The sequence below is a fragment of the Stylophora pistillata genome, chromosome 5, assembly GCF_964205215.1.
Source record: "Stylophora pistillata chromosome 5, jaStyPist1.2, whole genome shotgun sequence".
NCBI lineage: Eukaryota > Metazoa > Cnidaria > Anthozoa > Scleractinia > Pocilloporidae > Stylophora > Stylophora pistillata.
The window spans coordinates 31,764,378-31,790,263 of NC_142523.1; the positions used below are offsets into that span (position 1 = coordinate 31,764,378).

At 37.9% G+C, this 25,886-nt stretch overlaps 2 protein-coding genes and 1 long non-coding RNA gene across 4 annotated transcripts in view; 1 reads left to right on the forward strand and 2 right to left on the reverse strand.

The window, feature by feature from the left end:
• LOC111347607 (uncharacterized) overlaps positions 1 to 13,001 on the reverse strand; it is a 563,268-nt gene extending 550,267 nt beyond the window's left edge. Inside the window, exons 1-4 of the mRNA XM_088761203.1 lie at positions 12,877 to 13,001; positions 8,050 to 8,256; positions 7,399 to 7,554; positions 5,907 to 6,215 (exon numbers count right to left, since the gene is read on the reverse strand). Of these exons, the coding sequence (XP_088617329.1) occupies positions 5,907 to 6,215; positions 7,399 to 7,554; positions 8,050 to 8,256; positions 12,877 to 12,940 (736 nt within the window). The 5' untranslated portion in view covers positions 12,941 to 13,001. The remainder of the gene's footprint in view (positions 1 to 5,906; positions 6,216 to 7,398; positions 7,555 to 8,049; positions 8,257 to 12,876) is intronic.
• The window catches only part of LOC148731466 (uncharacterized), a 424,262-nt gene that overhangs the window by 740 nt on the left and 397,636 nt on the right, over positions 1 to 25,886 (reverse strand). Inside the window, exons 2-6 of one of the 2 annotated variants that reach the window (XM_088761153.1) lie at positions 5,075 to 5,281; positions 4,445 to 4,600; positions 3,073 to 3,384; positions 1,459 to 1,499; positions 668 to 772 (exon numbers count right to left, since the gene is read on the reverse strand). In XM_088761153.1, coding sequence (XP_088617279.1) covers positions 710 to 772; positions 1,459 to 1,499; positions 3,073 to 3,384; positions 4,445 to 4,574 — 546 coding nt within the window. In that variant the 5' untranslated portion in view covers positions 4,575 to 4,600; positions 5,075 to 5,281 and the 3' untranslated portion in view covers positions 668 to 709. Of the gene's footprint in view, positions 1 to 667; positions 773 to 1,458; positions 1,500 to 3,072; positions 3,385 to 4,444; positions 4,955 to 5,074; positions 5,282 to 25,886 lie in introns of those variants that run through there. The other variant, XM_088761152.1, reaches the window with a different exon arrangement.
• On the forward strand, positions 13,491 to 15,530 carry LOC148731467 (uncharacterized). The gene is made up of 3 exons (XR_016001672.1): positions 13,491 to 13,643; positions 13,758 to 13,783; positions 14,529 to 15,530. It is a non-coding gene; the product is annotated as an uncharacterized LOC148731467 (long non-coding RNA).

Genomic DNA, 25,886 nt, shown 5'->3' on the forward strand with positions numbered 1-25,886 from the left:
ACAGAATTTAAGCTCTATGTAGCTTAATGTATTGAGAGAATTTAACTGTACATACAAAAATCATGGTAATTGTACTTTTCAGCTGTTTATACGCAGCATCAGTGAACAAATAGGAAAGAGGTGAAAAAATAAAATATAAATTAGTGGTCTGCATACACTGATAGAGATGAGATCTACATGCAACTTAATGGTACAACAGTCTCTCCTATGGGTACTGAGTAAACTTTATTTAAAACATAGAACTTATTTATAAAGAAGCTACATAGAGAGAATTTATAGTACTACATGTGGGTCATATACCCACGAGAGATCTTTTTGATTTATGATTTTTCTTCAGCATTGTTGCCCATATTTAATATCAAATATACATTTCAAGATTTTAAAACCCACAATAGGTTTTTTTTCATTTTGAACATCTAAAATGCAATTCTCCCCACTTACAATTGGTGTTTCGTCAATTGATACCTACAGTGTACATGTACTAGTTGATATTTTACTTTCTTCTTTTACACGTAGTTTATCACTTGCTCATGAACTGATCAATTAGATTAAACAGAAACTAATTACGTTTTCTAATAAAACTACATGATTTGTATATTCTGTATAAAAAATGGAAATGAAATGCATAAAGAGGACCTATTGAATCATGTTCATTACTGTTTCAAACCTTTTTCTTTGTCCTTTTTTCTCTTTTCAGCAATGTGGATGATTAAGAAAAGAACAAGGGCTTCAACAACGATACCAATAAAAGGCCACAAAGGGCCCAATGGATCTGTTAAAACAGAACAAAAAAGCAAACAATAAAACAACATGATAACATTGACAGGTCAAACCATATGTTGAACAAAACCTACGAGAGGCTGTGGGATTCTTTAGGACTGATACTGTAGTATAACTTGCAATCACATGATATGTTGTGCTAAGAAATGCCATCATTCAATTATTATATTTTGAATCAAATGAAAGCAACTGGCATTTCAAGAATCATAATGCTGATAATAATCAAAATAACCAAAATAGTATTAATATAGACACTGATAATTGTAGTGTTATGGATAATACTCAAAATCATGACAATGATAATTATTATAATAATAAATAATGGTAACATGACCAAGAAGATTCCAATTGGGTCTGACTAATCGTACCGGTGATTAACGAGATCAGACAAACATGGAGAAGGAGTCTGATTTGTCAGTCACAGCTGAAAAGTAAAGCTGTAAGTACAAGCATGGTTGTTGCTATGGCTATTGTGATAAATTCTGTGATTGGTGGATATATAAGCTGAGTGGACGTAGAATGATTGGCTGCTTTAGTTGTCTGATTACAGCCAACTGTCTGATTTCACTGCAAAGGAATAATAAGTGAAAAATAAAACAACAAATGCACTGATCCCATTTAAGGAAATTGCAATGACTATGATCACACTAATAATAATGATAATAATAACAACATTACCTGTGTGCTACTACATGTAAATGCAGCTGACAGTGATAAATCTGAGGAAAATTAAACATAAATGTACATGTAAACCATTTGCTACCTTTCTATAATATCAAGAAATGAATAGATATTCTAGTCTTCTCGGATAAGGACGAATAAACCGTAGGCCCTGTCTCCTGCAGGGTTGGGGTAGGAGACGTTAATTTACCACGCACAAGATAACTGTGTGGTGGATGTTCTCCCATGGGATGGGATGGGTGGCATGTATTTCTAGGGGGCGTAATCAGCCTCAACAACCCGAGTTGAAATAAAGTTACCTGTACCTACTACCATGACATAATCCTTTCATCCCTAACGGTGACTTCAGCATCTACACATAGAATGTAATTTCTCCAAGCTTACAAGACCACCTTGAATCAAACATCAAGGTGACGAGAATTAAGGAAATGATCACCAACTAAAGAGTTTCTTGATTTTTCGACAAATTCTCCTCCTCAGTAAAAGAGGAAATATATACAGAAGAGAATGAAGAATCTAGATGTTGTCGGTGTTGGGGTACAAAGTACGTCACAGTAATCTCGTGAGTGCTTTCTTTAACGCCCCTTGCTTAACCAAATTAACTAATTAATAGATGCAGGAGACAGGACCTACGGTTTATTCGTCCTTATCCGAGAAGACTAGAATGTCTATCCATTTCTTGATATTATAGAAAGGTAGCACATTCTCCTCAGTTTTTTTTAAGACCTTGAGTGTTGGTCCGGCCGGGGCTCGAACCATCGACCTTGACCTCCCGCACAACAGTCCAGCGCTCTAACCAATTGAGCTTACCGGCAGGCGGTTAGGCATTTACCCTGGTTCACCAGGAAAAAATGGTAAATACAGATCGACATGCCGTCTATGTACAGTACATGTAATGTAAAAATTGGGCCATTGAAATTTCACCAGGACACTGTGCTGGGTAGCCCTAAAATTTTGTGATCTCTAAAGCTGAATGAACCTTCCCAGGTATGCTGTACCAAGGAAAATGTCTCACTCGACCAAATGCTTTCCCTTCAACTCCCAGAAGTGGCTGCAATGTAACCTCTCCATACAAATTTAAAACTCAGTCTATTCAGCCAACAACTAAAGCAAGATGTTTTTTCCTTCTCATGACAAGAGTTAAACAACAAATATTCTGGGATCACTAGGTTCATACAAAGCAATTTATCAGTTTAAAGGTGTTAGCTATGATGTAATTACAATAAATTTTCTAAACTAGCTATGATGAGAGATTTACATTTCTAATCAGATAGTCAGATGCTGATACAGACTTTTCTAGAAATAAATTAAATTATAAAACTGTGTTTTCATCATGGGTACTTTACTTTCTATTTAATACAAAATGTACAATGCAGCTCTTTTACCCCTTTAAACTCCCGTGAGGGATTAAGACAGAACTTTCTCTTCACAGTATCAAATGAATACAAAATCACACTGACAAGTCATGAGAAGAAAGAAAAATATCAATAAGGGGATTATTAGTTGATCCAATACTAAATTCGCCGAAGTAACAGCTAGCAGAAGAATTGAATGGCAGACAGTAACAAGAATTACTTATGAGGTTTTGCTGCAATAGTTCATTGCACTTACTCTTAATAACTGTGTAATCTGTAACGTTGTACTCCTTAATATGCCTCAGCTTTACTTCCAAAAGGCAGGTGTACTTTCCCCCTTGTTGGACATCAAGCTTTGTAAGCTTTAGTGGGGCTAAAAAGCCCTGTTGCACATCTGGATCTGGATTCCACACACTCTCCAACAACTTCCCATCTTTAAACCAGGAAATCCTCTTCAGTGGGGTGGTGTTTTCATTTCCTCTTCTAGTTAGGTTGCAGAATATTATAATGCCGTCATCTGGATTAAGAACACTGGAAACTGAGACTTTCACTGCTGGAATTTCATTTCCTGAAATGCAAGAATGTGTAAACCATTACATGAAGATTGTAGTGGCTGACACATGCGAAGCAAAATTTCGACAACTATGAGTTTCGCAAATGAAGACACACTATTATGGGAATAGACAAACCAACATTCCAAAGATTCCAATATAAAGGCAAGATGCAAAGCTAGCTAAAACCTCAAACAAACTCACAAACGAACTATATATAAGCTCAAGGAAAGAACATTAGCACTTACATAACAGTCCCACTTGTAAGAATTGAACCAAAACAAACTTCAATATAAGGTAGGTATTCGGAAGCGAAACGGGAGATCCAAATAGACACTTTTACTCTAACACAGAAAACTGTAGTCTTACGACAACAACCATTAAACAAATTCCCAAACGATAAACTAAAAACTTCAACTACTCTCCTCTAAAAATCACGCACGTCAATGTTAAAAAAGGGTCTGTGTGATTTGCTTACGATATTACTTCGTAATCTCAAAGCACGCACACACGAGTCGCACGCGCACAAGTTTGTTAACGTCTTCTTAACAGTAGGCAAAAGGCGTGCCAGCCATTACAAAGATGAAGATTATTGGCCAAAAGCTCAAGCATCAGGTGGAGAGATTTTTCTGTTAACAAATACAATTTGCTTCCTAGTTGGAATGGAGATGGTTTATAGAAATATTTTGCTGCAAAAGGATTTTTATAAAAAGGTACTTTACCATTTAAGGTGAGGGCATAACTTTTTGATGATCACTCACCCTACATGTAAATTGCACATTCAAAGTGAAAAATAACAGGAACTTTGACTCTGAACAATGGCAAGTAACCACACTACAACTTAACAGCTCATCCTATTCTCAGTGGTTTAAAGGAGATAGCAGTAGTGTTTTTCCCCTCAATAAGATGCCAGTCTTCAGAAAAGTTACCCCCATCCCTTGGCATTTCCTCCAGTTTTCTGACAGTTTATTTTTACTCAATTCTATACTATGTGGATAGACACGACATACATAATAGACTTATTTATGCTGTGAGAGTACAAAGTAGTGAAATTTCATCTGAAATGCATAGACTTACCTGTAATAACGCTAACATTAAAGCCATGCCTCTTTGGTACGCTTACATTTTTCGCAAAAGCATGGCACTCATAGCTTCCAAGATCACCGTACTGACTGTCATCCTGAATTGTTACATTCTTCAAAGTCATGGTAGTGTACAATTTAATGTTTCCTCCTACAACGAAAGCAATTAACTTGTTTGCAGGAGAAGAATATGGCTTTGTACTGTACAGATTATAGAGGGGGAGGGGAGGGGGAGGGGAAAGGGAGGGGAGAGGGAGGGGAGGGGATGGGAGGGGTAGGGGAGGGGGAGGGGGAGGGGGAGGGGAGGGGGGTCCTGATCCCATTCCAGGCACGAATTGATAAAAAATTATCATGGCATCAAGTATCCAAGAAAGGAAAAGTTCAAATCTCTCTTGTTATACGTGCGAGGTTTTAGGGAAATCTTGATGTTCTGAAAAACGTAAGGAAATAAAATTCATGGGTCACATATAATTCAGGAGGGAAATCATGACTCAGCCTCGTTCACACTATTTATGACGATTTTAAGAATCCTGCTTTGGGAGTAAAGTTTGAGGTCCAGAAGTTGTTTTGTTTTTATTTTTTTCTGGAGCCAAATACATTATCTGTAATACAAAGATATACTCACTTATATTCTCTGTTCTTTGATTAAACACAAATCTATCCCCCCCTAACTTTCTGTATCGGTTAAGGCCATCTCTCCTATAAAACTCTATTCTATCTGGTAGAAGTTTACCAGATGCATCAAATGTAATGCAAGTAACGTTTGCTGAAGTGTACTCTAGAGGGTAGATGTTCTCTGGGAAAGGTTGTATGACTCCAAATGGTGGTTCCCCTGAAAAAAAAAAAAAGAAAAGAAAAAAAAATTGTACACGTCCATTTATTAAACTACAGGAACTGCACATAAATGTAAAGTATACTTGTTTCTAATATCCTAAGCACCTCCTACAGAAAATGCCATACACTGCAGGAAAATTAGGGAGATCCAGACTGGGATTACTCAAAAAGCTGCAAGGCAGGGAAAAAAAGGCTAGAAATAAGAAACCGGTGTGCTTTTCTGCATGGTGGGGACAGATTAATTTAATAATGGTATGGCTGTTGGCAGTCAGGGTACTTTACTTTCTGTTTAATAATGGTATGGCTTTTAACAAGCAGGGTATTACAGAGTTGATTGAATGCTTATTAGCCCAAGCAGATTCTTAGTGGCCGTACAAAATGTACAATGCAGCTCTTTTACCCCTTTAAACTCCCGTGAGTGATTAAGACAGAACTTTCTCTTCACAGTATCAAATGAATACAAAATCACACTGACAAGTCATGAGAAGAAAGAAAAATATCAATAAGGGGATTATTAGTCGATCCAATACTAAATTCACCGAAGTAACAGCTAGCAGAAGAATTGAATGGCAGACAGTAACAAGAATTACTTATGAGGTCTTGCAATGGTTAATTGTACTTACCCTTAATAACTGTGTAATCTGTAACGTTGTACTCCTTAATATGTCTCAGCTTTACTTCCAAAAGGCAGGTGTACTTTTCCCCTGGTTGTCCCCCCTTTGTAAGCATTAGTGGGGCTAAAAAGTCCTGTTTCACATCTGGATCTGGATTCCGCACACTCACCAACAACTTCCCATCTTTAAACCAGGAAATCCTCTTCAGTGGGGTGCTGAATTCATTTCCTCTTCTAGTTAGGTTGCAGAAGATTATAATGCCGTCATCTGGATTAAGAACACTGGAAACTGAGACTTTCACTGTTGGAATTTCATTTCCTGAAATGCAAGAATGTGTAAACCATTACATGAAGATTGTAGCGGCCGACACAAGCGAAGCAAAATTTCGACAACTATGAGTTTCGCAAATGAAGACACACTATGAAGCGGGGATATATTTTACGGACAAGCCTTGAATCGTTTTATTTAACGTAGTCGTGGTATCCAAGTACTTATCATAAACTGAAATATGAATTTATAAGGAAGAAGCTCAGCTAAATGCGAATAGACAAACCAACATTCCAAAGATTCCAATATAAAGGCAAGATGCAAAGCTAGCTAAAAACTCAAACAAACTCACAAACGAACTATATATAAGCTCAAGGAAGGGAACATTAGCACTCACATAACACTCCCGCTTGTAAGAATTAAACCAAAACAAACTTCAATATAAGGTAGGTATTCGGAAGCGAAACGGGAAATCCAAACAGACACTTTTACTCTAACACAGAAAACTGTAGTCTTACGGTAAATATGACAACAACCATTAAACAAACCGCCAAATGATAAACTAAAAACTTCAACTACTCTCCTCTAAAAATCACACACGTCAATGTTAAAAAAGGGTCCGTGTGATTTGCTTACGATATTACTTCGTAATCTCAAAGCACGCACACACGAGTCGCGCGTGCACAAGTTTGTTAACGTCTTCTTAACAGTAGGCAAAAGGCGTGCCAGCCGTTACAAAGATGAAGATTATTGGCCAAAAGCTCAAGCATCAGATGGATAGATTTTTCTGTTAACAAATACAATTTGTTTCCCAGTTGGAATGGAGATGGCTTATAGAAAAATTTTGCTGCAAAAGGATTTTTATAAAAAGGTACTTTACCATTTAAGATGAGGGCATAACTTTTTGACGATCACTCACCCTACATGTAAATTGCACATTCAAAGTGAAAAATAACAGGAACTTTGACTCTGAACAATGGCAAGTAACCACACTACAACTTAACAGCTCATCCTATTCTCAGTGGTTTAAAGGAGATAGCAGTAGTTTTTTTCCCCTCAATAAGATGCCAGTCTTCAGAAAAGTTACCCCCATCCCTTGCATTTCCTTCTGTTTTCTGACAGTTTATTTTTACTCAATTCTATACTATGTGGATAGACACGACATACATAATAGACTTATTTATGCTGTGAGAGTACAAAGTAGTGAAATTTCATCTGAAATGCACAGACTTACTTGTAATAACACTAACACTAAAGCCATGCCTCTTTGGTAAGCTTACACTTTTCGCAAAAGCATGGCATTCATAGCTTCCAAGATCACCGTACTGACTGTCATCCTGAATTGTTACATTCTTCAAAGTCATGGTAGTGTACAATTTAATGTTTCCTCCTACAACGAAAGCAATTAACTTGTTTGCAGGAGGAGAAGAATATGGCTTTGTACTGTACAGATTATAGAGGGGGAGGGGAGGGGGAGGGGAGAGGGAGGGGAGGGGGAGGGGGAGGGGGAGGGGGAGGGGGAGGGAAGGGAAGGTGGAGGGAAGAGGAGGGGAGGGGAGGGGGGGTCCTGATCCCATTCCAGGCACAAATTGATAAAAAATTATCATGGCATCAAGTATCCAAGAAAGGAAAAGTTCAAATCTCTCTTGTTATATGTGCGAGGTTTCAGGAAAATCTTGATGTTCTGACAAACTTAAGGAAATAAAATTCATGGGTCACATATGATTCAGGAGGGAAATCATGACTCAACCTCGTTCACACTATTTATGACGATTTTAAGAATCCTGCTTTGGGAGTAAAGTCTGAGATCCAGAGGTTGTTTTGTTTTGTTTTGCTTTGTTTTCTAGAGCCAGATACATTATCTGTAATACAAAGATATACTCACTTATATTCTCTGTTCTTTGATTAAACAAAAATCTATCCCCCTCTAACTTTCTGTATTGGTTAAGATCATCTCTCCTATGAAACTCTATTCTATCTGGTTGAAGTTTACCAGATGCATCAAATGCAATGCAAGTAACGCTTGCTGAGGTGTACTGTGGTGGGTAGATGTTCTCTGGGAAAGGTTCTATAATTGCAAATGGTGGTTCCCCTGGAAAACAAAGAAAAAAAACGAAAAAGAAAAAATGTACACTTACATCTATGAAACTGCAGGACCTGCATATACATGTATATTTGTATCTAGAAATGAGAAACTGGGGTGCTTTTCTGCATGGGGCCGGACAGATGTTAATTTGAAGCTGTAATAGATTTTTGCCCATATTGTACCTTACGAAGCTGTAACGCACAATGTAACCATACCTAAGCTATCTCTGATTGATATTTAAAAAATTGTAAGCCAAAGTGCACAAGTAGATCACTCTAAATAGTTCACACTGCTTTTTGTTGAAGTTCGAATAACGCGCATAAAAATTTCTAGATCATTCCGTTATCAGGTATTGTTATTTAGTAACTGCCCAAACACAGATCCAAAAACAGTAACATCGCAAGTTGTGTCATTTTCAATGACAATTTTTTTAAAAATCGTCCCTGCCACACTGAAACCATGTATTTTAATCCATCATGACATGAAAAGTTTGAGCAAGACTATAGCAACGCTTTGACAAAAAAATATTGCGATCTCAGAATTCCAGCACAGCAAAAAAATGTGATTTTCAAATTAGTATATCTTAAAGTCTATGTAATGGCGTAAAAATTCTTAGCGCATGAAAACAGTCTTAAATTTCACAAATACGACCTCAAACATCTTTCACTTCCAAATTCATGTATACGATCTTAAGGCCAACGAGCTACTGAAATTTCGTAGAACAAACAACACAATTACGTATGTGGTGATAGTACTCAGTCACGCTTTTAGATTTTTTCGATCAGTTCATCCTAAACTTTTAAAACTTCAAAATCAACATATAAGATTCAAGACACCACCTGCCATTTGTAACCACAAAAAAAGAAAAAAAAACTGCGAGGTTTTCGCTAGAGAAAGCTCGTAAAATGCATCGAGAGATCGAAATTTATTCGTACATTACGACAGTTATACGCTCACAAAGCTTCAAAGAAATTGAAAAACAATGCTGATATGAGATCGCAAATCATCTGGACGAAAGCTTCGGTTCTCTTCAAAGGTTTCAACCTCAGGTGAGGTGAATGCACTGATTTAACTTCACCAACACATCCACTGTGCTGAAAGTAATTTTTCTCTATTAACAGAACATACTTCCTTTCAAATCTTTATTTTGATCGGACATCTTGTAGATTTGACCGGACATTAATTAGCATTATTATACATTGTAGTCACCATCTATCTTCTCATTGGCTAAACGCCTACAGTTAATTCTGGGAAACAGCGCAACCTACAGATCATTCACTAATCTGTACCTACAGATTAGTGAATAATCTGTAAGTTGCGCGCGCAATACGTGATTTCTGGTGGAGCAATGTCAAGTTCACGGACACCGAGGTAAGAATGGCTTCTCCATTCGCTTCATCGACCCAGGGAGAAATTGAGAAATTACTTGAAGATAAAGATTCGGAAAATACTAAAAGAATGTATGATGAATCAATTATTGGATTCGGTTTTTGTGATACCCGGAATAATCAAGGTCTCGGTTAGTGTTATCAGCCTCAGCCTTCGGCCTCATCTGATAACACTTACCTCGACCTTGATTATTCCGGATATAACAAAAACTTCATTAAAATTATTTAGCATGATAAAATTCACTAGAATAATGATTTTCAAGAACTGAAATTAATTTTTTTATTTCATTATCAGTCTTGAGCATGAACACTTCATTATGCAGTTTTTCTTCATGATACTGCACGGAAACTCTCCACTGAAGTATTTTTTTCGTTCGATATCAGTACTTTATAGTAAACTGATATGCTGGGAAAAAATAAAAGCAATGTCTTAAGTCCTGTTTCCTTATTTGGTTATAAATAAACCTATGCAAGCCCTGAAGGTCACGCCAGAAAGACTGGATTAATTGCAGCGTAGCACAAGTCACGACGACACTCTGGGGACACTAAGAACCACAATTCTGACCGGATGGCCAATGCAGAAAGATCGAGTACCAATCAAGATCCGGGAGTAATAGTCTTACCGCGACGAACTTTCAGTACACAATGGTGTTCTTTTCAAAGGCTCGAGTGTAGTCATCCCCAGCTAAGTTACTGAGACCTGAAGTCAAATCCAGAATTCATTCCAGGCATTTAGGAGTAGAAGCTTGCCTGCGTAAAGCTAGAGACACTGTACTCTAGCCTGGTATGAAGGCAAAAGGGAGTAACCAAATCAAACAATGTTCAATTTGCAACGAATTTCAAGCTAAAAATCAGAAGCTTTTAATGCAAAGCCATGAACTTCCTAACCGCCCGTGGAGTTGAGTAGCTGCTGACCAGTTCAGATTTCATGACAAAGAATACATCGTGCTTGTTGACTACCACTCAGATTTCAAGGAAGTGCCAAGATTGGAGGAAAACACTTCCAGTTCCGTGATTGAATTATTCTAAGGAACAGTTCAGCCGACACAGCATTCCAAACACACTAACTACTGACAACGCTCCTCAGTTTACAAGCCATGAGTTCCATCAGTTTTCAGTCGATTAGGAGTTCACTCATGTATCGTCTTCCCCGCATCATCGCAGATCCAACGGAAAGGCAGAGTCTGCTGTGAAAATTTTCAAGTCTTTGTTCAGAAAACCTCTCAACGACAACAAAGACCCGTAGTTAGCCCTATCGAACCAACGCAACACACCAACAGAGTCCCTCGAAAGTAGCCCTGCACAGACATTGATGTCTAGACACACCATAACCTTACTACCCTTAACTTCTAACCTACTGCACCCCAAGATTCCAGAAAATGTTAATGCAGAGCTTAATTTGAAAAGGCAAAAGGCTACGTGGTACCATGACCGCACGTCGCGCACCCTACCAGAATTACAAGTTGGGCAAGACATAAGAGTGGCATCTCTTCAGAGGAATCAAAGGTGGAAAACCGGCGCCTGTATTGAGAAGTTTCAGACAGGTCCTATGTAGTAAAAACTAGTTCAGACAATCAAATATTACGTCGAAATCGGGAATTTCTCAAGCCAGCTGCACAACCATTAGCAGAACAGCACAAACTAGTTGAAAGCAGTGACAGCCAGCTTTCAAAGAATGTAAACCAGCCTTCAAAGCAAGATGTTAATTCAGCTAATCATGAACCGAAGCCAATATTGACACCACAGACTGTTCCATTGAAGAAAACTCGCACAGAGTTGTAAAGCCACCCTCGAGGTTCAGTGACCTTGTTGAGTAGTTTATCGTATGAAAATTGACTTCAGCTCAAGCGAACTCGAAGTCTTCATCAGTTAGAAAAACTGACTATTGGACAGTAACTTTGATAAGGACTTTCGACTTTCAGTCCTGTATGAAGTTCCATTTGTTTTGTTTTGTACTTTTTTTAAATTTTGTTTTATTCATCTCCTTTTCAATTGGAACACATTTCATTTATGTTCATATGTTTACTTTTGGAAGTTAGCTTGCCCCAAAAGAGGGAGATGTTACGATAAGTTGTCCTACGTCACTTGTCACGTTACGTGTTTCCTTATTTGGTTATGAATAAACCGGTCCGAATGATTTGTTCATTACTATTTTAACCTTTTTCACTTGTGAATACAAGACGTAAATTCGAGTAATTTAAATGTTAATGAATAAACACTTGGCGACGCGCTGTCTGGCTGGTCAAGACTTTATTTCCTCACGAAATATTCATTACAGGTGTTGGCGACCTGAAATTCAGCTTTTAATTTCGCAAACAGTTTGAAAACAAATCCTTTCCCCGAAAATATTTTGTCCAGTCTAAGTTTATCCTTTATTAAAAATACTTTTACGAGTTGCTACCGCAGACTATAATTTATTCATCGCTAGTGCAGTCTATAATTTATGCATCGCTAGTGCAACTTCACGTGCAGATTATTATCTCCTTTTCATATGTCATTCGCGCACATCTTGTTTTACATCAATCGTTTTCAGAGTTGACCAAACATGCAAAAACTTTATAAAATCGCTTGGGTTTTTCTTCGCCTTCACAATTGAAAAAAGTTCCGTTACCTTGAAAGAACACAAAGTGACAGCCAATATTTGCAACGTGACTGATCGACGAAAAGCGTTTGTTTTGTTTTTGTTGCGCATTCATCTAGCATCTGCTTAAAGGCAATTAATACTATTGAAATTATTGCGTAGTCATTAAATAAAACTTGTTTTATAAATCATTTGAACAGGCCACTAGTTAACATTAAACTTATAACTATTTTTTTGACCAGCCTTTGCCATTGTAAAGGGCATTACCGTGCGAGACTTGAGGGTACATATATCAAATGCTAACAGCATTTCGTGATGCACGCAAGGCATTAAAGGGCGATTTATTTGCAATACCCCAGCTTTATGAGTTACCTTTCCAATATAGCTCAGACATTCTGTGTCGGTGAAATGTTCGGACATCATGTCCCATCATAATGTGAAATTGGCCGGACATATTCAAAGTTTTGTCGGTCAATGTCCGATGACCGACTGTTATTTCCAGCTCTGCATTCAGTAAACCGGCATGTTTTTGTGGCTTTCCTCTCAAGTTTCATTTGCACAATGAGATTTGTTTCAGAAGTTCTCGCATGACAAGTAAAGTTTCTTCGTAGCCACCACTATATTATTATAGGGTTCTTAATACACATTTACCCTTACCTTGAGCCTTCACTGTTGCTAAAATTGTGAGAAACAGAGGAATAATCTTTTCTAATACGGCCATGGTGTTCGCAGCTCCTCTATCTATCTTTCAGCTTTTCATTAACCTTAGCACCAGGTGAAACTCCAGGCAGACTTGAAATTGAGGCTGTTTGACGTAACAGGCCTGTGCGGGAGTGTGTTGTCGTCTGAGTAATAAATATGTATATGCGCTCGTTGGAAATACGAATACTTTATTCTAGAAACGAGAATCTTTAAATTGCACTGATGTAGTCGCGATAAAATCCATCGAGATAAGTCTTTTCTTTTGAAAGGAGGAAAAGATCTCGCCCAAGAAAACTCACAAACTTTTGATTCAAAGTAAAGGAAATGTTAACAGAGGCGTCGAAATTTAACTGACATGCATAAAGCGAAATAGAGTCTGGATATCCATCTTGAACGTACCCTACGGAAAGTACCCTCGAGCTTGGGGTGATGATCATAAAATGTCATTAATTTACAAATCGTAATATTTGAGACCTTTCGTTACCAGCAATTTATCAAGATGACGTGACAACAAGCTCGCGCAAGCCCTGCGTTTTCCTAATATGGCATATGAAGTCCATTGCAACGCCAGGACGTCATGACTACATGTTTTTTTTTTCAGAATCCGACTGCGTTTTGAGCGAATCGGGCTGGGAGATTTTCCTCTCTGATTTTTGCGAAGTTATTTAAAATCAAGGAGAGTAACAAAGAGTGTTGACCGACAATGGCTTCAATTCAAGAAGGTTGGTGGAATTTTGTACTGTTATTGCCGATTTTTTCTTTTTTAAGTTTATTTTTTTGCCGAAAGAAAACTTTTTTTCTCCTCATTAATTGCACGTTTCGTTTTTATTTCTCAGGAGAGATCCAGGCTACTAAAGAACAGGTAAATTTAACATTTGTACAGTTTGTCGTGAAAAGCTGAAGTATCATTTCCTACAGTTTTTTTTTTTAAATAAGGTTCAAGCACGTCTGTTTCTTGTAATTCAAGTGCGCTTGCATGCAGAAACGTGTATTGCGTGTTCCAAGCACATCCGTGTCGAATAGCAGCTGTGGTCTTTTGGTTCCTGTCACGAATCACTAGTGGTGGTTAAAGATTGTAATCGGATTATATTCGGTCATTTTCGTGTCGAACAAGGTAAAGCAGTCAACGCTAAGGAAATAAGTGTCGTGCACAAGTCTTAGATCACGAATTAAGAAACAATGATGAATGTTTGACAGTTTAGGTTTGTGGTCGGATGTACGTATCTAGGGCGTTTACTTGTGATAGCAATAAAACTAGGTAATTTTGTAACATTAAGGAAGACTGATTACAACGGTTGAGATGAGCGAAAGTATGACTGTAATAAAGTGAAGAAAACGACAGACATTCCTAGGTGTTTGTTGAACCAGCGAGCGCGGACATATTCCTAACGCAGTGGAAAATTCCTCAAAACAGTTTGTAACTGGTTTTCAAACAAAGCTATTATTAAAAAAAAAAATTATTTTCGGAGGACTTAGCCGAGAACGAGGTCTGTAAGATAGTTTGTTTCTTAAACTTTCTTTGAATGTAAAAGTTCGCTAATGAGTCAGCGATATGCGGCAGGTTGTAAAAAGTAAGGTGGAAATTAAATTTTTTGTGGCATTTTCAGTCCACAGAATGCGAGGTGACAGCCCCTTAGCAGAGTGCTGCGGAAAAAGTGAAGAAAAAAGGTTAAAGAAACAGATCATGCAGCGGATAATACTGTAACACAAAATCACTTCCGGTAATGGGCATAAACTTCCGGTCAGCAGTCGTTGGACTAAGATTATGTCTCTGTTAAGTCTTCTAAAGACATTAAAGGAAAATTCTGATTAACTACTTTCCCCTTTACCAAAGTCTCTTCTTTGCAATACACAAACTCTTTCCCTTTCATGCAAAATCTTCGGGGTTTTCTTTTTCAATACTTAAGCCGGTGTTTAATTTTCTTTTTTCATATTTTTCAAAATCTTCTAGTCAGCCATCCTGGAAGGACAATCTAAAGATTAAGGTTATTGATGCTGTATGGCTAAGGAATAGGGACACTTGGTGGGTGCTTATATGAATATTAAAGAATTTCGGGTTCAACCCTGTTTCAGAAAGAGATATATCATGTACCTGAATGTAGTTTCCATTGCATTTATGTCGCTTGAATTTTCTCCTCATAAATAATTCTTTATATAACTGTTTCCAATTTCTACGGTATCTTTTAAAAGGATGAAACCTTCAATAAGTGTTAAAGGCATTCCGGCGCTTGGCGTTAGAGCATTGCAAATACTTCCCCAACTGTATTTGATTATTATGTCTTGTTTTAACTCACTAGTAATTTTATTGCATTTAATTTGTATGACAATTGTACGTATCTTTTAGCTTATAATGTAGTAAACTGATGCATGGCTTATAACCCCAATAATATTATATTAATGAAATCTCTTTAGTTTATTGTAAAATCTCTTTAGTTTGTTGTGGTAATGAAACTTCTTTAGCTTGCAATGTGTAGTATTTACTTATTTATTACTAATACCCGCCAAGACTAGCTAATGCTATATGCGGGTTGTGTAAATTTGCTTTTAATGTTCTATAAAATAATAATAAACAAGCAAACAAACAAACTACAGCATGCTCTAATATTTAAAAATTATTCGCCGAAGGCGAAGGGAATATTGTCGAATAATCCCCGAGACAAAGTCGAGGGGATTATTAGACAATATTCACCGAGCCTCAGGCAATAATTGTTTTAGTATAATTTCAGAACTGAGCAACAGAGAAATTTCTAAAATCATAACATTATAGTAACATTTATTAACATTTTATTTGAACATTTTATATAAGCCGCGTGGAGCGGTTTATATAACGTCATATAAGGAACCGCTCGACCAATCAGATTGCCGGAAACTCTTTGCTCAGCTCTGAGATTATACTAAAGTTTTTTTTAATACAAGGATCTAACAAAAACTGCTGAAGACCAGAAGAAGGAAATCGAAAATCTTCAACAGCAAATTGCGTGTGTATAGGCTTAACCTAAGCTAAAGTAATGTACGAAGTAGTACTGGAGATCAGTTTTTGCAAAAACTTAAAATTATAAGACGTCCTCGGAAGTGTTCGAGTGTCTCCTGATATAATGTGGTCTTTGACTGAGGTGCATTACATAGCGCAAGAGATAGGGTTGCATCAGAACTCTTCGGGATATCATTCGGAGTTTTCGGAACATCTTCGCAAGTCTTCGGGTGTCTCTAAATATGATAGGGTCTCAGGCTAAATCATAGTATATAGCGCAATGGTTGTTGTTGCATCCGAACTCTTGGGGATGTCATCAAAAATTTTGGAAATATCTTCGGAAGTGTTCGGGTGTCCTCGGATATGATCGAGTCACTTGAAAAAACTCATACGTCTTTGGAATTTTTAAAACGTCCATGAAAACCTATGGGTGTCTTCGGGTACAATCGGGCCTCAAGCTTATTGTAGTGGAGAGCGTAAGAGATGAGGCTGCATCAGAACTTCTCGGGATATCAGAAGTTTTTGCAACATCCTCGGTAGTCTTCGGATATCTTTGGATATGATTAGGTCCCTTAAGATAAATCCCACGCTTTTGCGGCCAGTTTGAATAGACGATAGATTTTATTCCGCGGTATCTCCTAATTTTTTAAATTTTCCTCAAACATTGGACAATGATAACTCTTATAAACTACTATTTGGTTTTCAGAAGAGACTTAAATGCATACTTGTTTTTGAAATCAGATCAGTGTTTAAGGTTTTCGTCTCCTTTGATGCAAGACGAGGAATCTAAACATTTCTTCGTTCCACTGCCGGGCTTCAAAAGTAGCTTTGGCAGAACAAGAACTCACCACTTCTGAACTTGATAAGAAAGTTATTCGGCAAGCTCGGTGAGTGTCAAGTTTATTTTCGCTATTGCATAAATAGCGCTATCTACTGCGAGGATCGTGCATCAAACGTATCTAATACCGCAGTTCAAAATATAAGAACTTCTTATATTCATTGCATCTCATTAATAAAACAATATAGTTTATGTTCGTGGGCATACCTATGTTTTAGGCCCAACTCAGAGTCATTTCAAATTTAGGTTAAAGAACAAAAACTTTATCACCAATATTCAGTATCATCGAGGAGGGCGAGTAGAAAAAAATACTTTAAAAAAAGGACAACAAAACGGTCTGATCAATCACACGAGCGAGCGGGTTAAACTATAATTAGAGGATTGTGAAAGTGTAGTGCGATCATCCGGGAGAGTGTAGTCCTGAGAAGGACTGTTTGTCGGTGGTGGTGACTGACGTTTTGACAACCTGTGCGAAAGTGATCATCAGATTCAAGTGAACAGTTGTTGTCAGTAGAATGTTGTTAGTCCAGTTTATGTAAAATGTCGCTCAGTTTTTCCGTGATGTTATTGGCTGTAAGACTCACGTAGCTTAAAGGTTTGAGATACAGCGGACATTCGTTAAAAAAAAAATGATTTTATAGTACTTTTGCTAAGGTTGGGCTATAGTGCACTGATATGTTTTCTTCTGCTGTCTTGAAAAGTAAGAGATGCCGAAATTTTGGCCAAGCATTTAAACAGAGAGGTATGAACTTCGCTACTACGATAGTATTCCTTCCTTGTTCTCTGAATTTACTGACTTATTTTCCTCTTTCCCAGTTGAAAGAAACGAGGGAATCAGAAGAATAGATGAATAAGAAGTGAGAAAGCTTTTAACGATTCCTAGTTATCTGCGTTCTGTGTTACCTTCATGTCGCAGCTCGAAGGTTGGATAAGGTGATCTACTGGATAATTGTGACGGCTTGCATCTGTGGGTATACGTTAACTACCCTTTGAACAATGGGGCCCAGATCTTTCTTCATTTGTTTTCTAGATATTTCACTTGACGATTTTCCAGGTGAAAAAAAAAAAAAAAATTGTACAAATGACCTTCATGACTCGAGTTCGTAGCCAATGATGATGCTCCATCTAAGATGAATTCAGCCTCAGATGCAATGGATGTTGCGTGAAGTTTTTGTCGTTTATTTTCAGTCAGCAATGGTAATGTTGTCAGGCTACAGAAATTTTCAGTCAAAGTTCTTGTTCGCAAAAATTATCTCGAAATTGTCTGTCGAACACTCGCCTTACACCGCCTTACATTCGCCTTACACCGTCTCCCGGTTAGCTTAATGAAAAGAGCGCTGGACTGTTGTGCGGGAGGTCTAGGGCTCGAGCCCCGGCCGGACCAACACTCAGGGTCTTAAAATAATTGAGAAGAATTTGCTACCTTTCTGTAACATCAAGAAATGGTCAGATATTCTAGTTTTCTCGGATAGGGACGAATAAATGGAGGTCACGTCTCCTGCAGGGTTGGGGTAGGAGACGTTAATTTCCCACACACGAGATTACTGTGTGATGGATGTCCTCCCCTGGGGTGGGATGGGTGGGAGGGTGGACTAGCACGTATAGCTTGTACGTTCTTTTCTAGCCCCTCCCCACTGCAAACTAATGCAGTGAAAATGGAGTAAATTAAATTAACACTCCATTTTCAGTTTAATAATCTGTACTGTAAGCAGTTTAATAATCTGTGTTGAAGAAAGACCGAGAGAATCTGCTTGCGATGAGTACGACGTTTAAAGTTGTACAAAAAGAAAGCAGTAGAGTAAACCAAACTTTACGTGTAAGTTGCGGAATGTAACACTTTTATTCGTCAATTGAATTTGGTGTCAGAATAGTAAAGCCCAGCCCTTCCTCAAACAACACGGCTTGTGGATTTGTAAACATGCTGGTGTGCAGTGAAATTTCGGTGCGCATGCGTCGCTTAGATCCCTATATTTTGCACTTTCTTTTAAAGGTTCAAGAATGGTGGACTGAGCTCAGCCAGGGCAGTTGAATCAATCACAAATCAATTCCTCAAGAAAGAAGCATCAACAGAACATGTATTGGAAAGAAAAATTAGAGGAAATTTGAAGTTCGCGAATATAAAAATGTATATAAAATCGTTCCCCTTGCTATTAGTACACATGCATTATGATTTATTGCTTGTTGTTCTATTTCTTCAGGAAGAAAGAAAAAAAAAGGGATCGGTAGGTGTTCCTTTATTAAATCCTCTCTTGATTTGTAATACTGAATAAAGTTTAACAAATAAGTCACTCACTATTATTTACGCTCTCGATATTACGGTGAACGGAATAGAAAACGAGCCTATTTTGACTGGGACCCTCAAAAAACAAAACCAAAACGTTGAGTCCTTGGACCTCTAACTTAAGAATGACTGCCTCGTATTTCTCCTTACAGTATCACCCCCGAATTATGCATTAACGTCACAGGAATATAGGAAATGGTCACCATTTGGAGAAGCTCTTGAAATTGATTGTTGAGCAAATTCTCCTTGACAGAGTCTTAAAAAATGAATAGAAAACAGTATGGAGAATATGTATTCTGATGTTATAGTTTAAAAGGTTAAAAAGGCTATTCAGAGCCAAGGTGAATATCAATGGGTAGCCTAGCCTTCATTTTATGAACATGCGCAGTAACATGTTTGACAATCTCAAACATTTGATCTAAGAAGTTCAACCGGTTTTTCTTCTCTGATTTCCTCTTTGAAATAGAAAAGATGCCGAGCTAAAATGTGCAATCTCCAGGCTGAGCAACGAAGGCGGTTAGCTTCAATCTGGTGTAACAAATTTAATGAACAAGATCAACGAGCATAACGATCAAATAGAAAAACTGCAGACTGCAAAGGGTAGGGTTGGAGATAATGCGGACCAGCAAGAGATATCCATAACTAAAATGAAACTGAAACTTGGCAAGGAAAGTGAATCAAATGTCAAAAAAGCACTCTTGAATTAACCCTTCGATCCCTAAGAGTGACTAACTTCTAATTACATTTACAATATTTCCACTCTTGAATCAAATGTTAAGGTCACGAGAGTGAAGGAAATGATCTCAAACAAAAGAAGCGCTTGACTGTTAACCAAATTCTTCCCGTGAGCACCAGGAAATGAATAGATAACCGATATAGGGATGTAAAGTGTTAGATATCAGAAAATCATCTCCTCGTCGTAGAACGCATTTGGTGGGAAAAAGCGCGCTAACAGTCGTTCGATTGACGTCTGTGCATGTGTGAACGTTGCAATGGCTAGGAGGGGGGATTTCAAGGAGTCAGAACCAAAATATCTGACATCTTTGAGGAGTTTTAAGCTAATAGACAGGCCAATGAGTCACAGTTTGTTACAGCCACATAGCGTTCTGGCAAAGTTCAACCGGATACCCTTTATTACATACGATTTATGTTTAAAAAATCTATCTAGTTCTCTTTTTCCCTAGTATTTTTTTCCTTTTACAGACCTATTTGAACCTTTCGCGCTGTTTTAGTTTAACGATTACTTTTTTTTCACTCTAAGTGACAATTTTGTAGTTTATTTATATCTTTTAGATGGAAATTTCAATGAGAACAATAAAATGTAAGTGACATTTGATATCGTCTTTTCCAACATGCAGGAAACGTTATAGATAGATCATAAATGTTACGCTTGTCATCTGCCCTAATTCAACTGAAATAGAAAATGGAGGCCTCATTATTATTGCCTAGAGGGGAAAGAGGGCTGGAATATTTTCGATGATCACGGTTAAAAATTCACCTGACTTAGTCCTTCCCATAGGGCTCTGTAGTATTGGAATGACCCTCAATTTCCTAACGTCCCCCCTTTATATCCCGTTAGCGACCAATGATCCCCCTCTGTTCCCTCTAAAAACTTTGTGCACCCCTTAAAATCCTCCTCGCCCTCCCCTGGTGATATACAGTAACGGGTCCTTAGGCGAGGGAAAGATTGGGGATGAGTCTGGTCTCGCTCTGAGGTGATATGGTGTGACCATTACTTTGACCGAGAAGGACAGGTTTTAATGTTACAGCTGATTGTCTGACTGCTTCAGTCCCCACGTTGACTCATTTCATGTCTCATTTATCCACAGAGTTCGTCAAAAAAGCGACACACAAATAAACGGAAATATCATACAGGTAAATTTTCTTTTTTTTAAAATAACCCTCTCAAAAATACTAAGCATTTTGGTTAATATTCGACTCCTTAAATAAGGTACGAGGTTATCCTTTTTCAGCCTGTTACTTACCAACGTTGTCGGGCTCGTAACCTTTTAGAGGGCTGATGTGAATTCATTAATGGCAACGACTTTGTTTAACGCGTGCGTAACTGTTCTAAATCTTTTAGCTTCAGAGTTTATAAGAACTTTTTGAATGAAACATTCTTTCCCATTTTAAATTGTAGGGCCTGGAATACGAAAATTTCTGATAAACAGAAAGAAAGAGTGAGCGATAATGTTAATTAGAAAATGTTGTTATTTATTATGAGATTAGAGACCACTCGTTATTGATCGCAGTGGAGGGGAAATTTGGGGGATCACATTATTTTTCAGGAGGACGGAGAAGGAGTCAGTCGTCGCTAGAAGACTGTTAAAGTAGGGCGATCAAAAATTGACTGCCAAAGAGGGGGCTCACTGATATACTAAGGCCTCAGAGGGGAGGGGGTGGGGTTACCTTCTATAATGTCGGCCGAGTCTGCTGTAATATCAGCATGTGATTTTTTAAATTATGTCATTCAGTACCCAGTTTTAGCTTAGGAACTTTTGACACGCCCCCTGAGATCTGATGTCATCCGTGCTTTAGCGCGGCCGTAATTCATTTCATCATAAGCAACAGCGTAATAAAGCAACATAATTAATCAACAACGCTGTTGCTTGTAAGCAACAGCGTAATAAAGTAACTTTACTTAAGCGCTAAGGAATAAGTAAATTTTGTTACGACACGGCATCAGGAGCGAAACATCCTGGTGAACTTTGGAAGAAAATGAAGACTCTTCTTCCTAACTTTGGCATAAATAAACTAAGTAACATAACTCTTGTTGAGAACGGTGTGGTCACGACGGAACCCAGGCAGGTGGTGGAAATGTTTAATAGCTATTTCGCCAATGTAGTTTCAACAAATCACCGTGAAAGTGACTTCAACGATCATCCAAGTGTAAATATAATCGCTTGCAAAATGCTGCTAGATCAGTTTGTCTTCCAGCCTGTGAGCTGTGGCTGTGTTCGTCAAATCTTAGACAATCTAAATCCCCGGAAGGCTGTTGGCGTAGATTGAATTTCACCGCGTCTCTTAAGGCTCGCTGCTCCCATCCTAACTGAGGAGATAACACAGCTGATCAACCATCTGATTATGAACCAATCATGGCCAACCGAATGGAAGAGTGGGAACTTGACACCGGTATTTGAAAAAAAAAAGATGAAGATACACGCAAAGAGAATTATCGTGCTGTTTCCATTCTTACCGCCATTTCTAAAGTGTACGAGAAGATTATGTTTGACCAGCTGTACGGCGCTTTCCATGAACATCTTTCTCCGAATCTATCTGGGTTCTTGAAGAAATACTCTTTGTGCACCGCACTCTTGAAGATGACTAAGGACTGGAGGCGAAACCTTTACAAAAGGGAGGGAGTTATAGCCGTGGCAGTGGACCTGTCCAAAGCATTTGATTCTATTAACCATAACCTCCTATTGGCTAAAGTAAAAGCGTATGGCTCCTCTCCGTCTGCATTAAACTTGATTTCTTCCTATTTGTTGGGGCGAAGACAGCGAGTTAAGTTGTCCGGTGTTTGCTCCAACTACTCAGAAGTAATGGTGGGCGTTCCCCAAGGGTCTCTCCTCGGACCGCTGCTGTTTAACATTTATATAAATGACTTGAACTACGCCATACCGGATGTATCTCTGAGGTTATACGCCGACGACACAACTATGTATGCCTCAGACGTCTCGCCCATGGTTCTCGAATTTGTAGTGAATAATGGTCTTGAGCGGTCATCATCGTGGTTTCGAGAGAATCATCTGGTGATCAACAACACAAAGACGCAAGCATTACCCATTGGTCCCTGTAAGTAAACAACTCACACAACCTACGTGGCGAACTGATTCTTGTACAACCCAGAGTCAACACTACTAAGCATGGGCCAAATACTTTCAGGTACTTTGGTCCAAAAACCTGGAACTCTTTAATTAATGACTTAAGAACTTCACGAACACTAAAAGAGTTTGTAACACGTATCAGGAAAATTACTTTTGACGTATGTAATTGTACCCTTTGTAGCTCTTAGACTTAATGTAATTCTTACCCTGGATGTAGGTTTAGTACTCTATCTTTTCAGTAGCATGTATTTAGTTAATTTAGTGTATTTAATAATGTTATTAATTGATTGATTAATTAATTAATTAGTTAACCTTATATTTTACTTATCATCTCTGAGTTTTTCTTGTAACTTTTTAGTATTATATTTTCATTTATTTTCTACTCGATTCATTAGCTATCTAAGCTAGGTGCCTGACAAGCTCCATAAATTTCGAGTATAAATGAATACCTGGCCATACACAGCTCTGTCATTGAGACACTGCCATCTATCAAAATACTTGGCATTGAACTTGATAGTATGCTATCTTTCAAGGATCACATTACTAAACAGCTTCAAAAGGTATACGCTAACAGTGGCGCACTTATGAGAATCAGGCGTTTTTTTCCCTGGCAATGTTATGTTAAGGCTCTACAAAACTTTCATTCTCCCTCATTTTGAATACTGTTGCCCTCTCTTTCTTGGATTGGGGAAAGTGCAAGCGAATCGGCTAGAAGATGCCAACTATTATATTCTTAGATCACTGCTAGGTTATCTCAAGTCTACCCTTTATGATGAATTGCTGCGAATCTTGAATATGGAAACGTTAGACCATAGAAGGAAACAACAATACCTTATTCTGTTATATAAATATTTGCATAACGACGGTCCCAAATATATCAGGGATTTTTGTAGTTTTAGGAAAACTATGTACAATTTGAGAGGAACCGGCATTAATTTGTGCGCACCTAAATTTAGTTTAAATTTTATAAAAAAATTTCCACTTATATGCGTGCGCAGCTGTGGAATGGATTACCTACAAGTGTAAAACTGGCCAGTAATATCAAACTTTTTAAGAAGCTATTGATAACATTCAAACTCAGCTGCTTCTCCATTTTATACTTGTATTTAAGTGACTCTCAATTTCATCGTACAAACATAATTTTTAATCTTAATTTTAAATACCTGTATTTAAGTGACTTTGAATTTTACTGTACAGACTTAAGTTTTAATATTAATTGCTAGTTATTTTAATTTCTAATCAATTATGTTTTGACAGTATGTATTAGGTTTTTTAACTTCTTAATCTTAGAGGCACGTACGTATTTTGAACAAGCTCTATGAGCTCCTTGACGCTACGTGGGTAAATAAAGTATTAATTGATTGATTGATTAATTGATTGATCGATTGATTGATCATTGCACTAGGCTGAAAAGGATTCATGGACAAAAAAAAACAAACAAAATTTGTGCGCTGATTAAAAAAAAAAGGAAAGTTACCGAGCGGAGTACGAAAGGAAAGAAAGGATTGTAGAGGTAAATATTGATCAAAGTAGTTAAGAATTTACTTTCATCGAGGTTTACAAAATCAAATAATTAAGGTGCTACGCTAGTCTCGTTTCTAAGACTTTAAAAAACGAGGCGGAATGTCAGGTAATGCTTTGCGCGCGAGCAAAAGGCATGACGTGAAAGCATCTGCCTCTAGATCGAGTTAACCTGTGTCACAGTCCTAATTCATTACTTTTAGGCAAATAATAAAAGTAAAAAAATCGACAAAAACAGTTAAGCTTGTTTACCCTCTCCTTAGGAGACAGATTAAAGTATACCCTGAAACAATCGCACTAGACTGTGTCTTAAATTCCTTCAGTATTACCTGTTTAGACCGACATGGAAAGAAAGGTAAATATTAGAGGGTAAGAAAACTTTTCTGTTCTTTAGGCAAAATTCAGAGTAAAGAATAGAAAGGAAATATTGCTAATAGGATAGTCCTTCGATACAATGTGTTTGCCAAATGATTATATGTCAATTTAGGGTCATTCATCGAATTTTTTGTCAGTAAAGGCCCATGGTTTTTATACGATAAACAAAATGTCCATGATCCTTGTGGAAAACAGTATGACAATCATGTATAAAATTCGCTTAATCCACCCGGGAACATTTATGTTCGTACCTAATAAATCTTATAGTTTTACGAGGCCTTGTTCACCTGGCGCAATGGCGATTAAAATCATCAAAAAAGTGAGGTGGCATTAAGGCAACTGCATCGACTATTTTAACCCCTTTACTCGCACGATCTGTGGAGGCGCGGTGACCTCATGGTTTGTACGCTCGACTCTGAATCGAGTGGTCCGGGTTCGTGCCGGGACATTATGTTGTGTTCTTAGGCAAGGCACTTTACTCTCACAGTGCCTCTCTTCACCCAGGTGTTTAAATGGGTACCGGCAAAGTTAATGCTGGGGGTAACCCTGCGATGGACTAGCATCCCATCCAGGGGGGAGTACAAATACTGCTTATCGCTTCACGCTACAGAAACCGGAGTTAAGCACTGGCCTAATGGGCCACTAGGCTCGTAAACAGACTTTACCTTACTCCCACAATCTGATGGTGAATTCTCCCTTGTAGCTGTTACACGTTTCCTGTGAATTAGTTACAAGATTTTGGAGTTAGATCAGGATAACAACATCTTCCTAATAAGTTTGGTATTCTCATTACCTGTTTGCTGGATAACATTTGAAAAAAATAGGGAAAAGTTACCTGTTAATCAATCCTTGGGTTTTGAGGGTTGAACGTTTGTATACGCTGATTACAATCCCATAAGGACAATACATGCCACTTATTTGTTTGAAAATAACAGGTAGATCAAGCAAGTGTGAATGGTGTTTCTTAAGGGCTGCATCGTTGCTACGGTAACCTTTCTGTAAGGAAAATTACAATAAGAAAAAATTTATATCGATGCTAAACGAACAAACCATTGGGAAATGGACACCAGAAAGGAAATTGGAGTGTATTGAGACATAGCAGTGGGGAGGGAGGGGAGGGTCAGTGAATATCAAGTCAAGCATTTGGCCCTG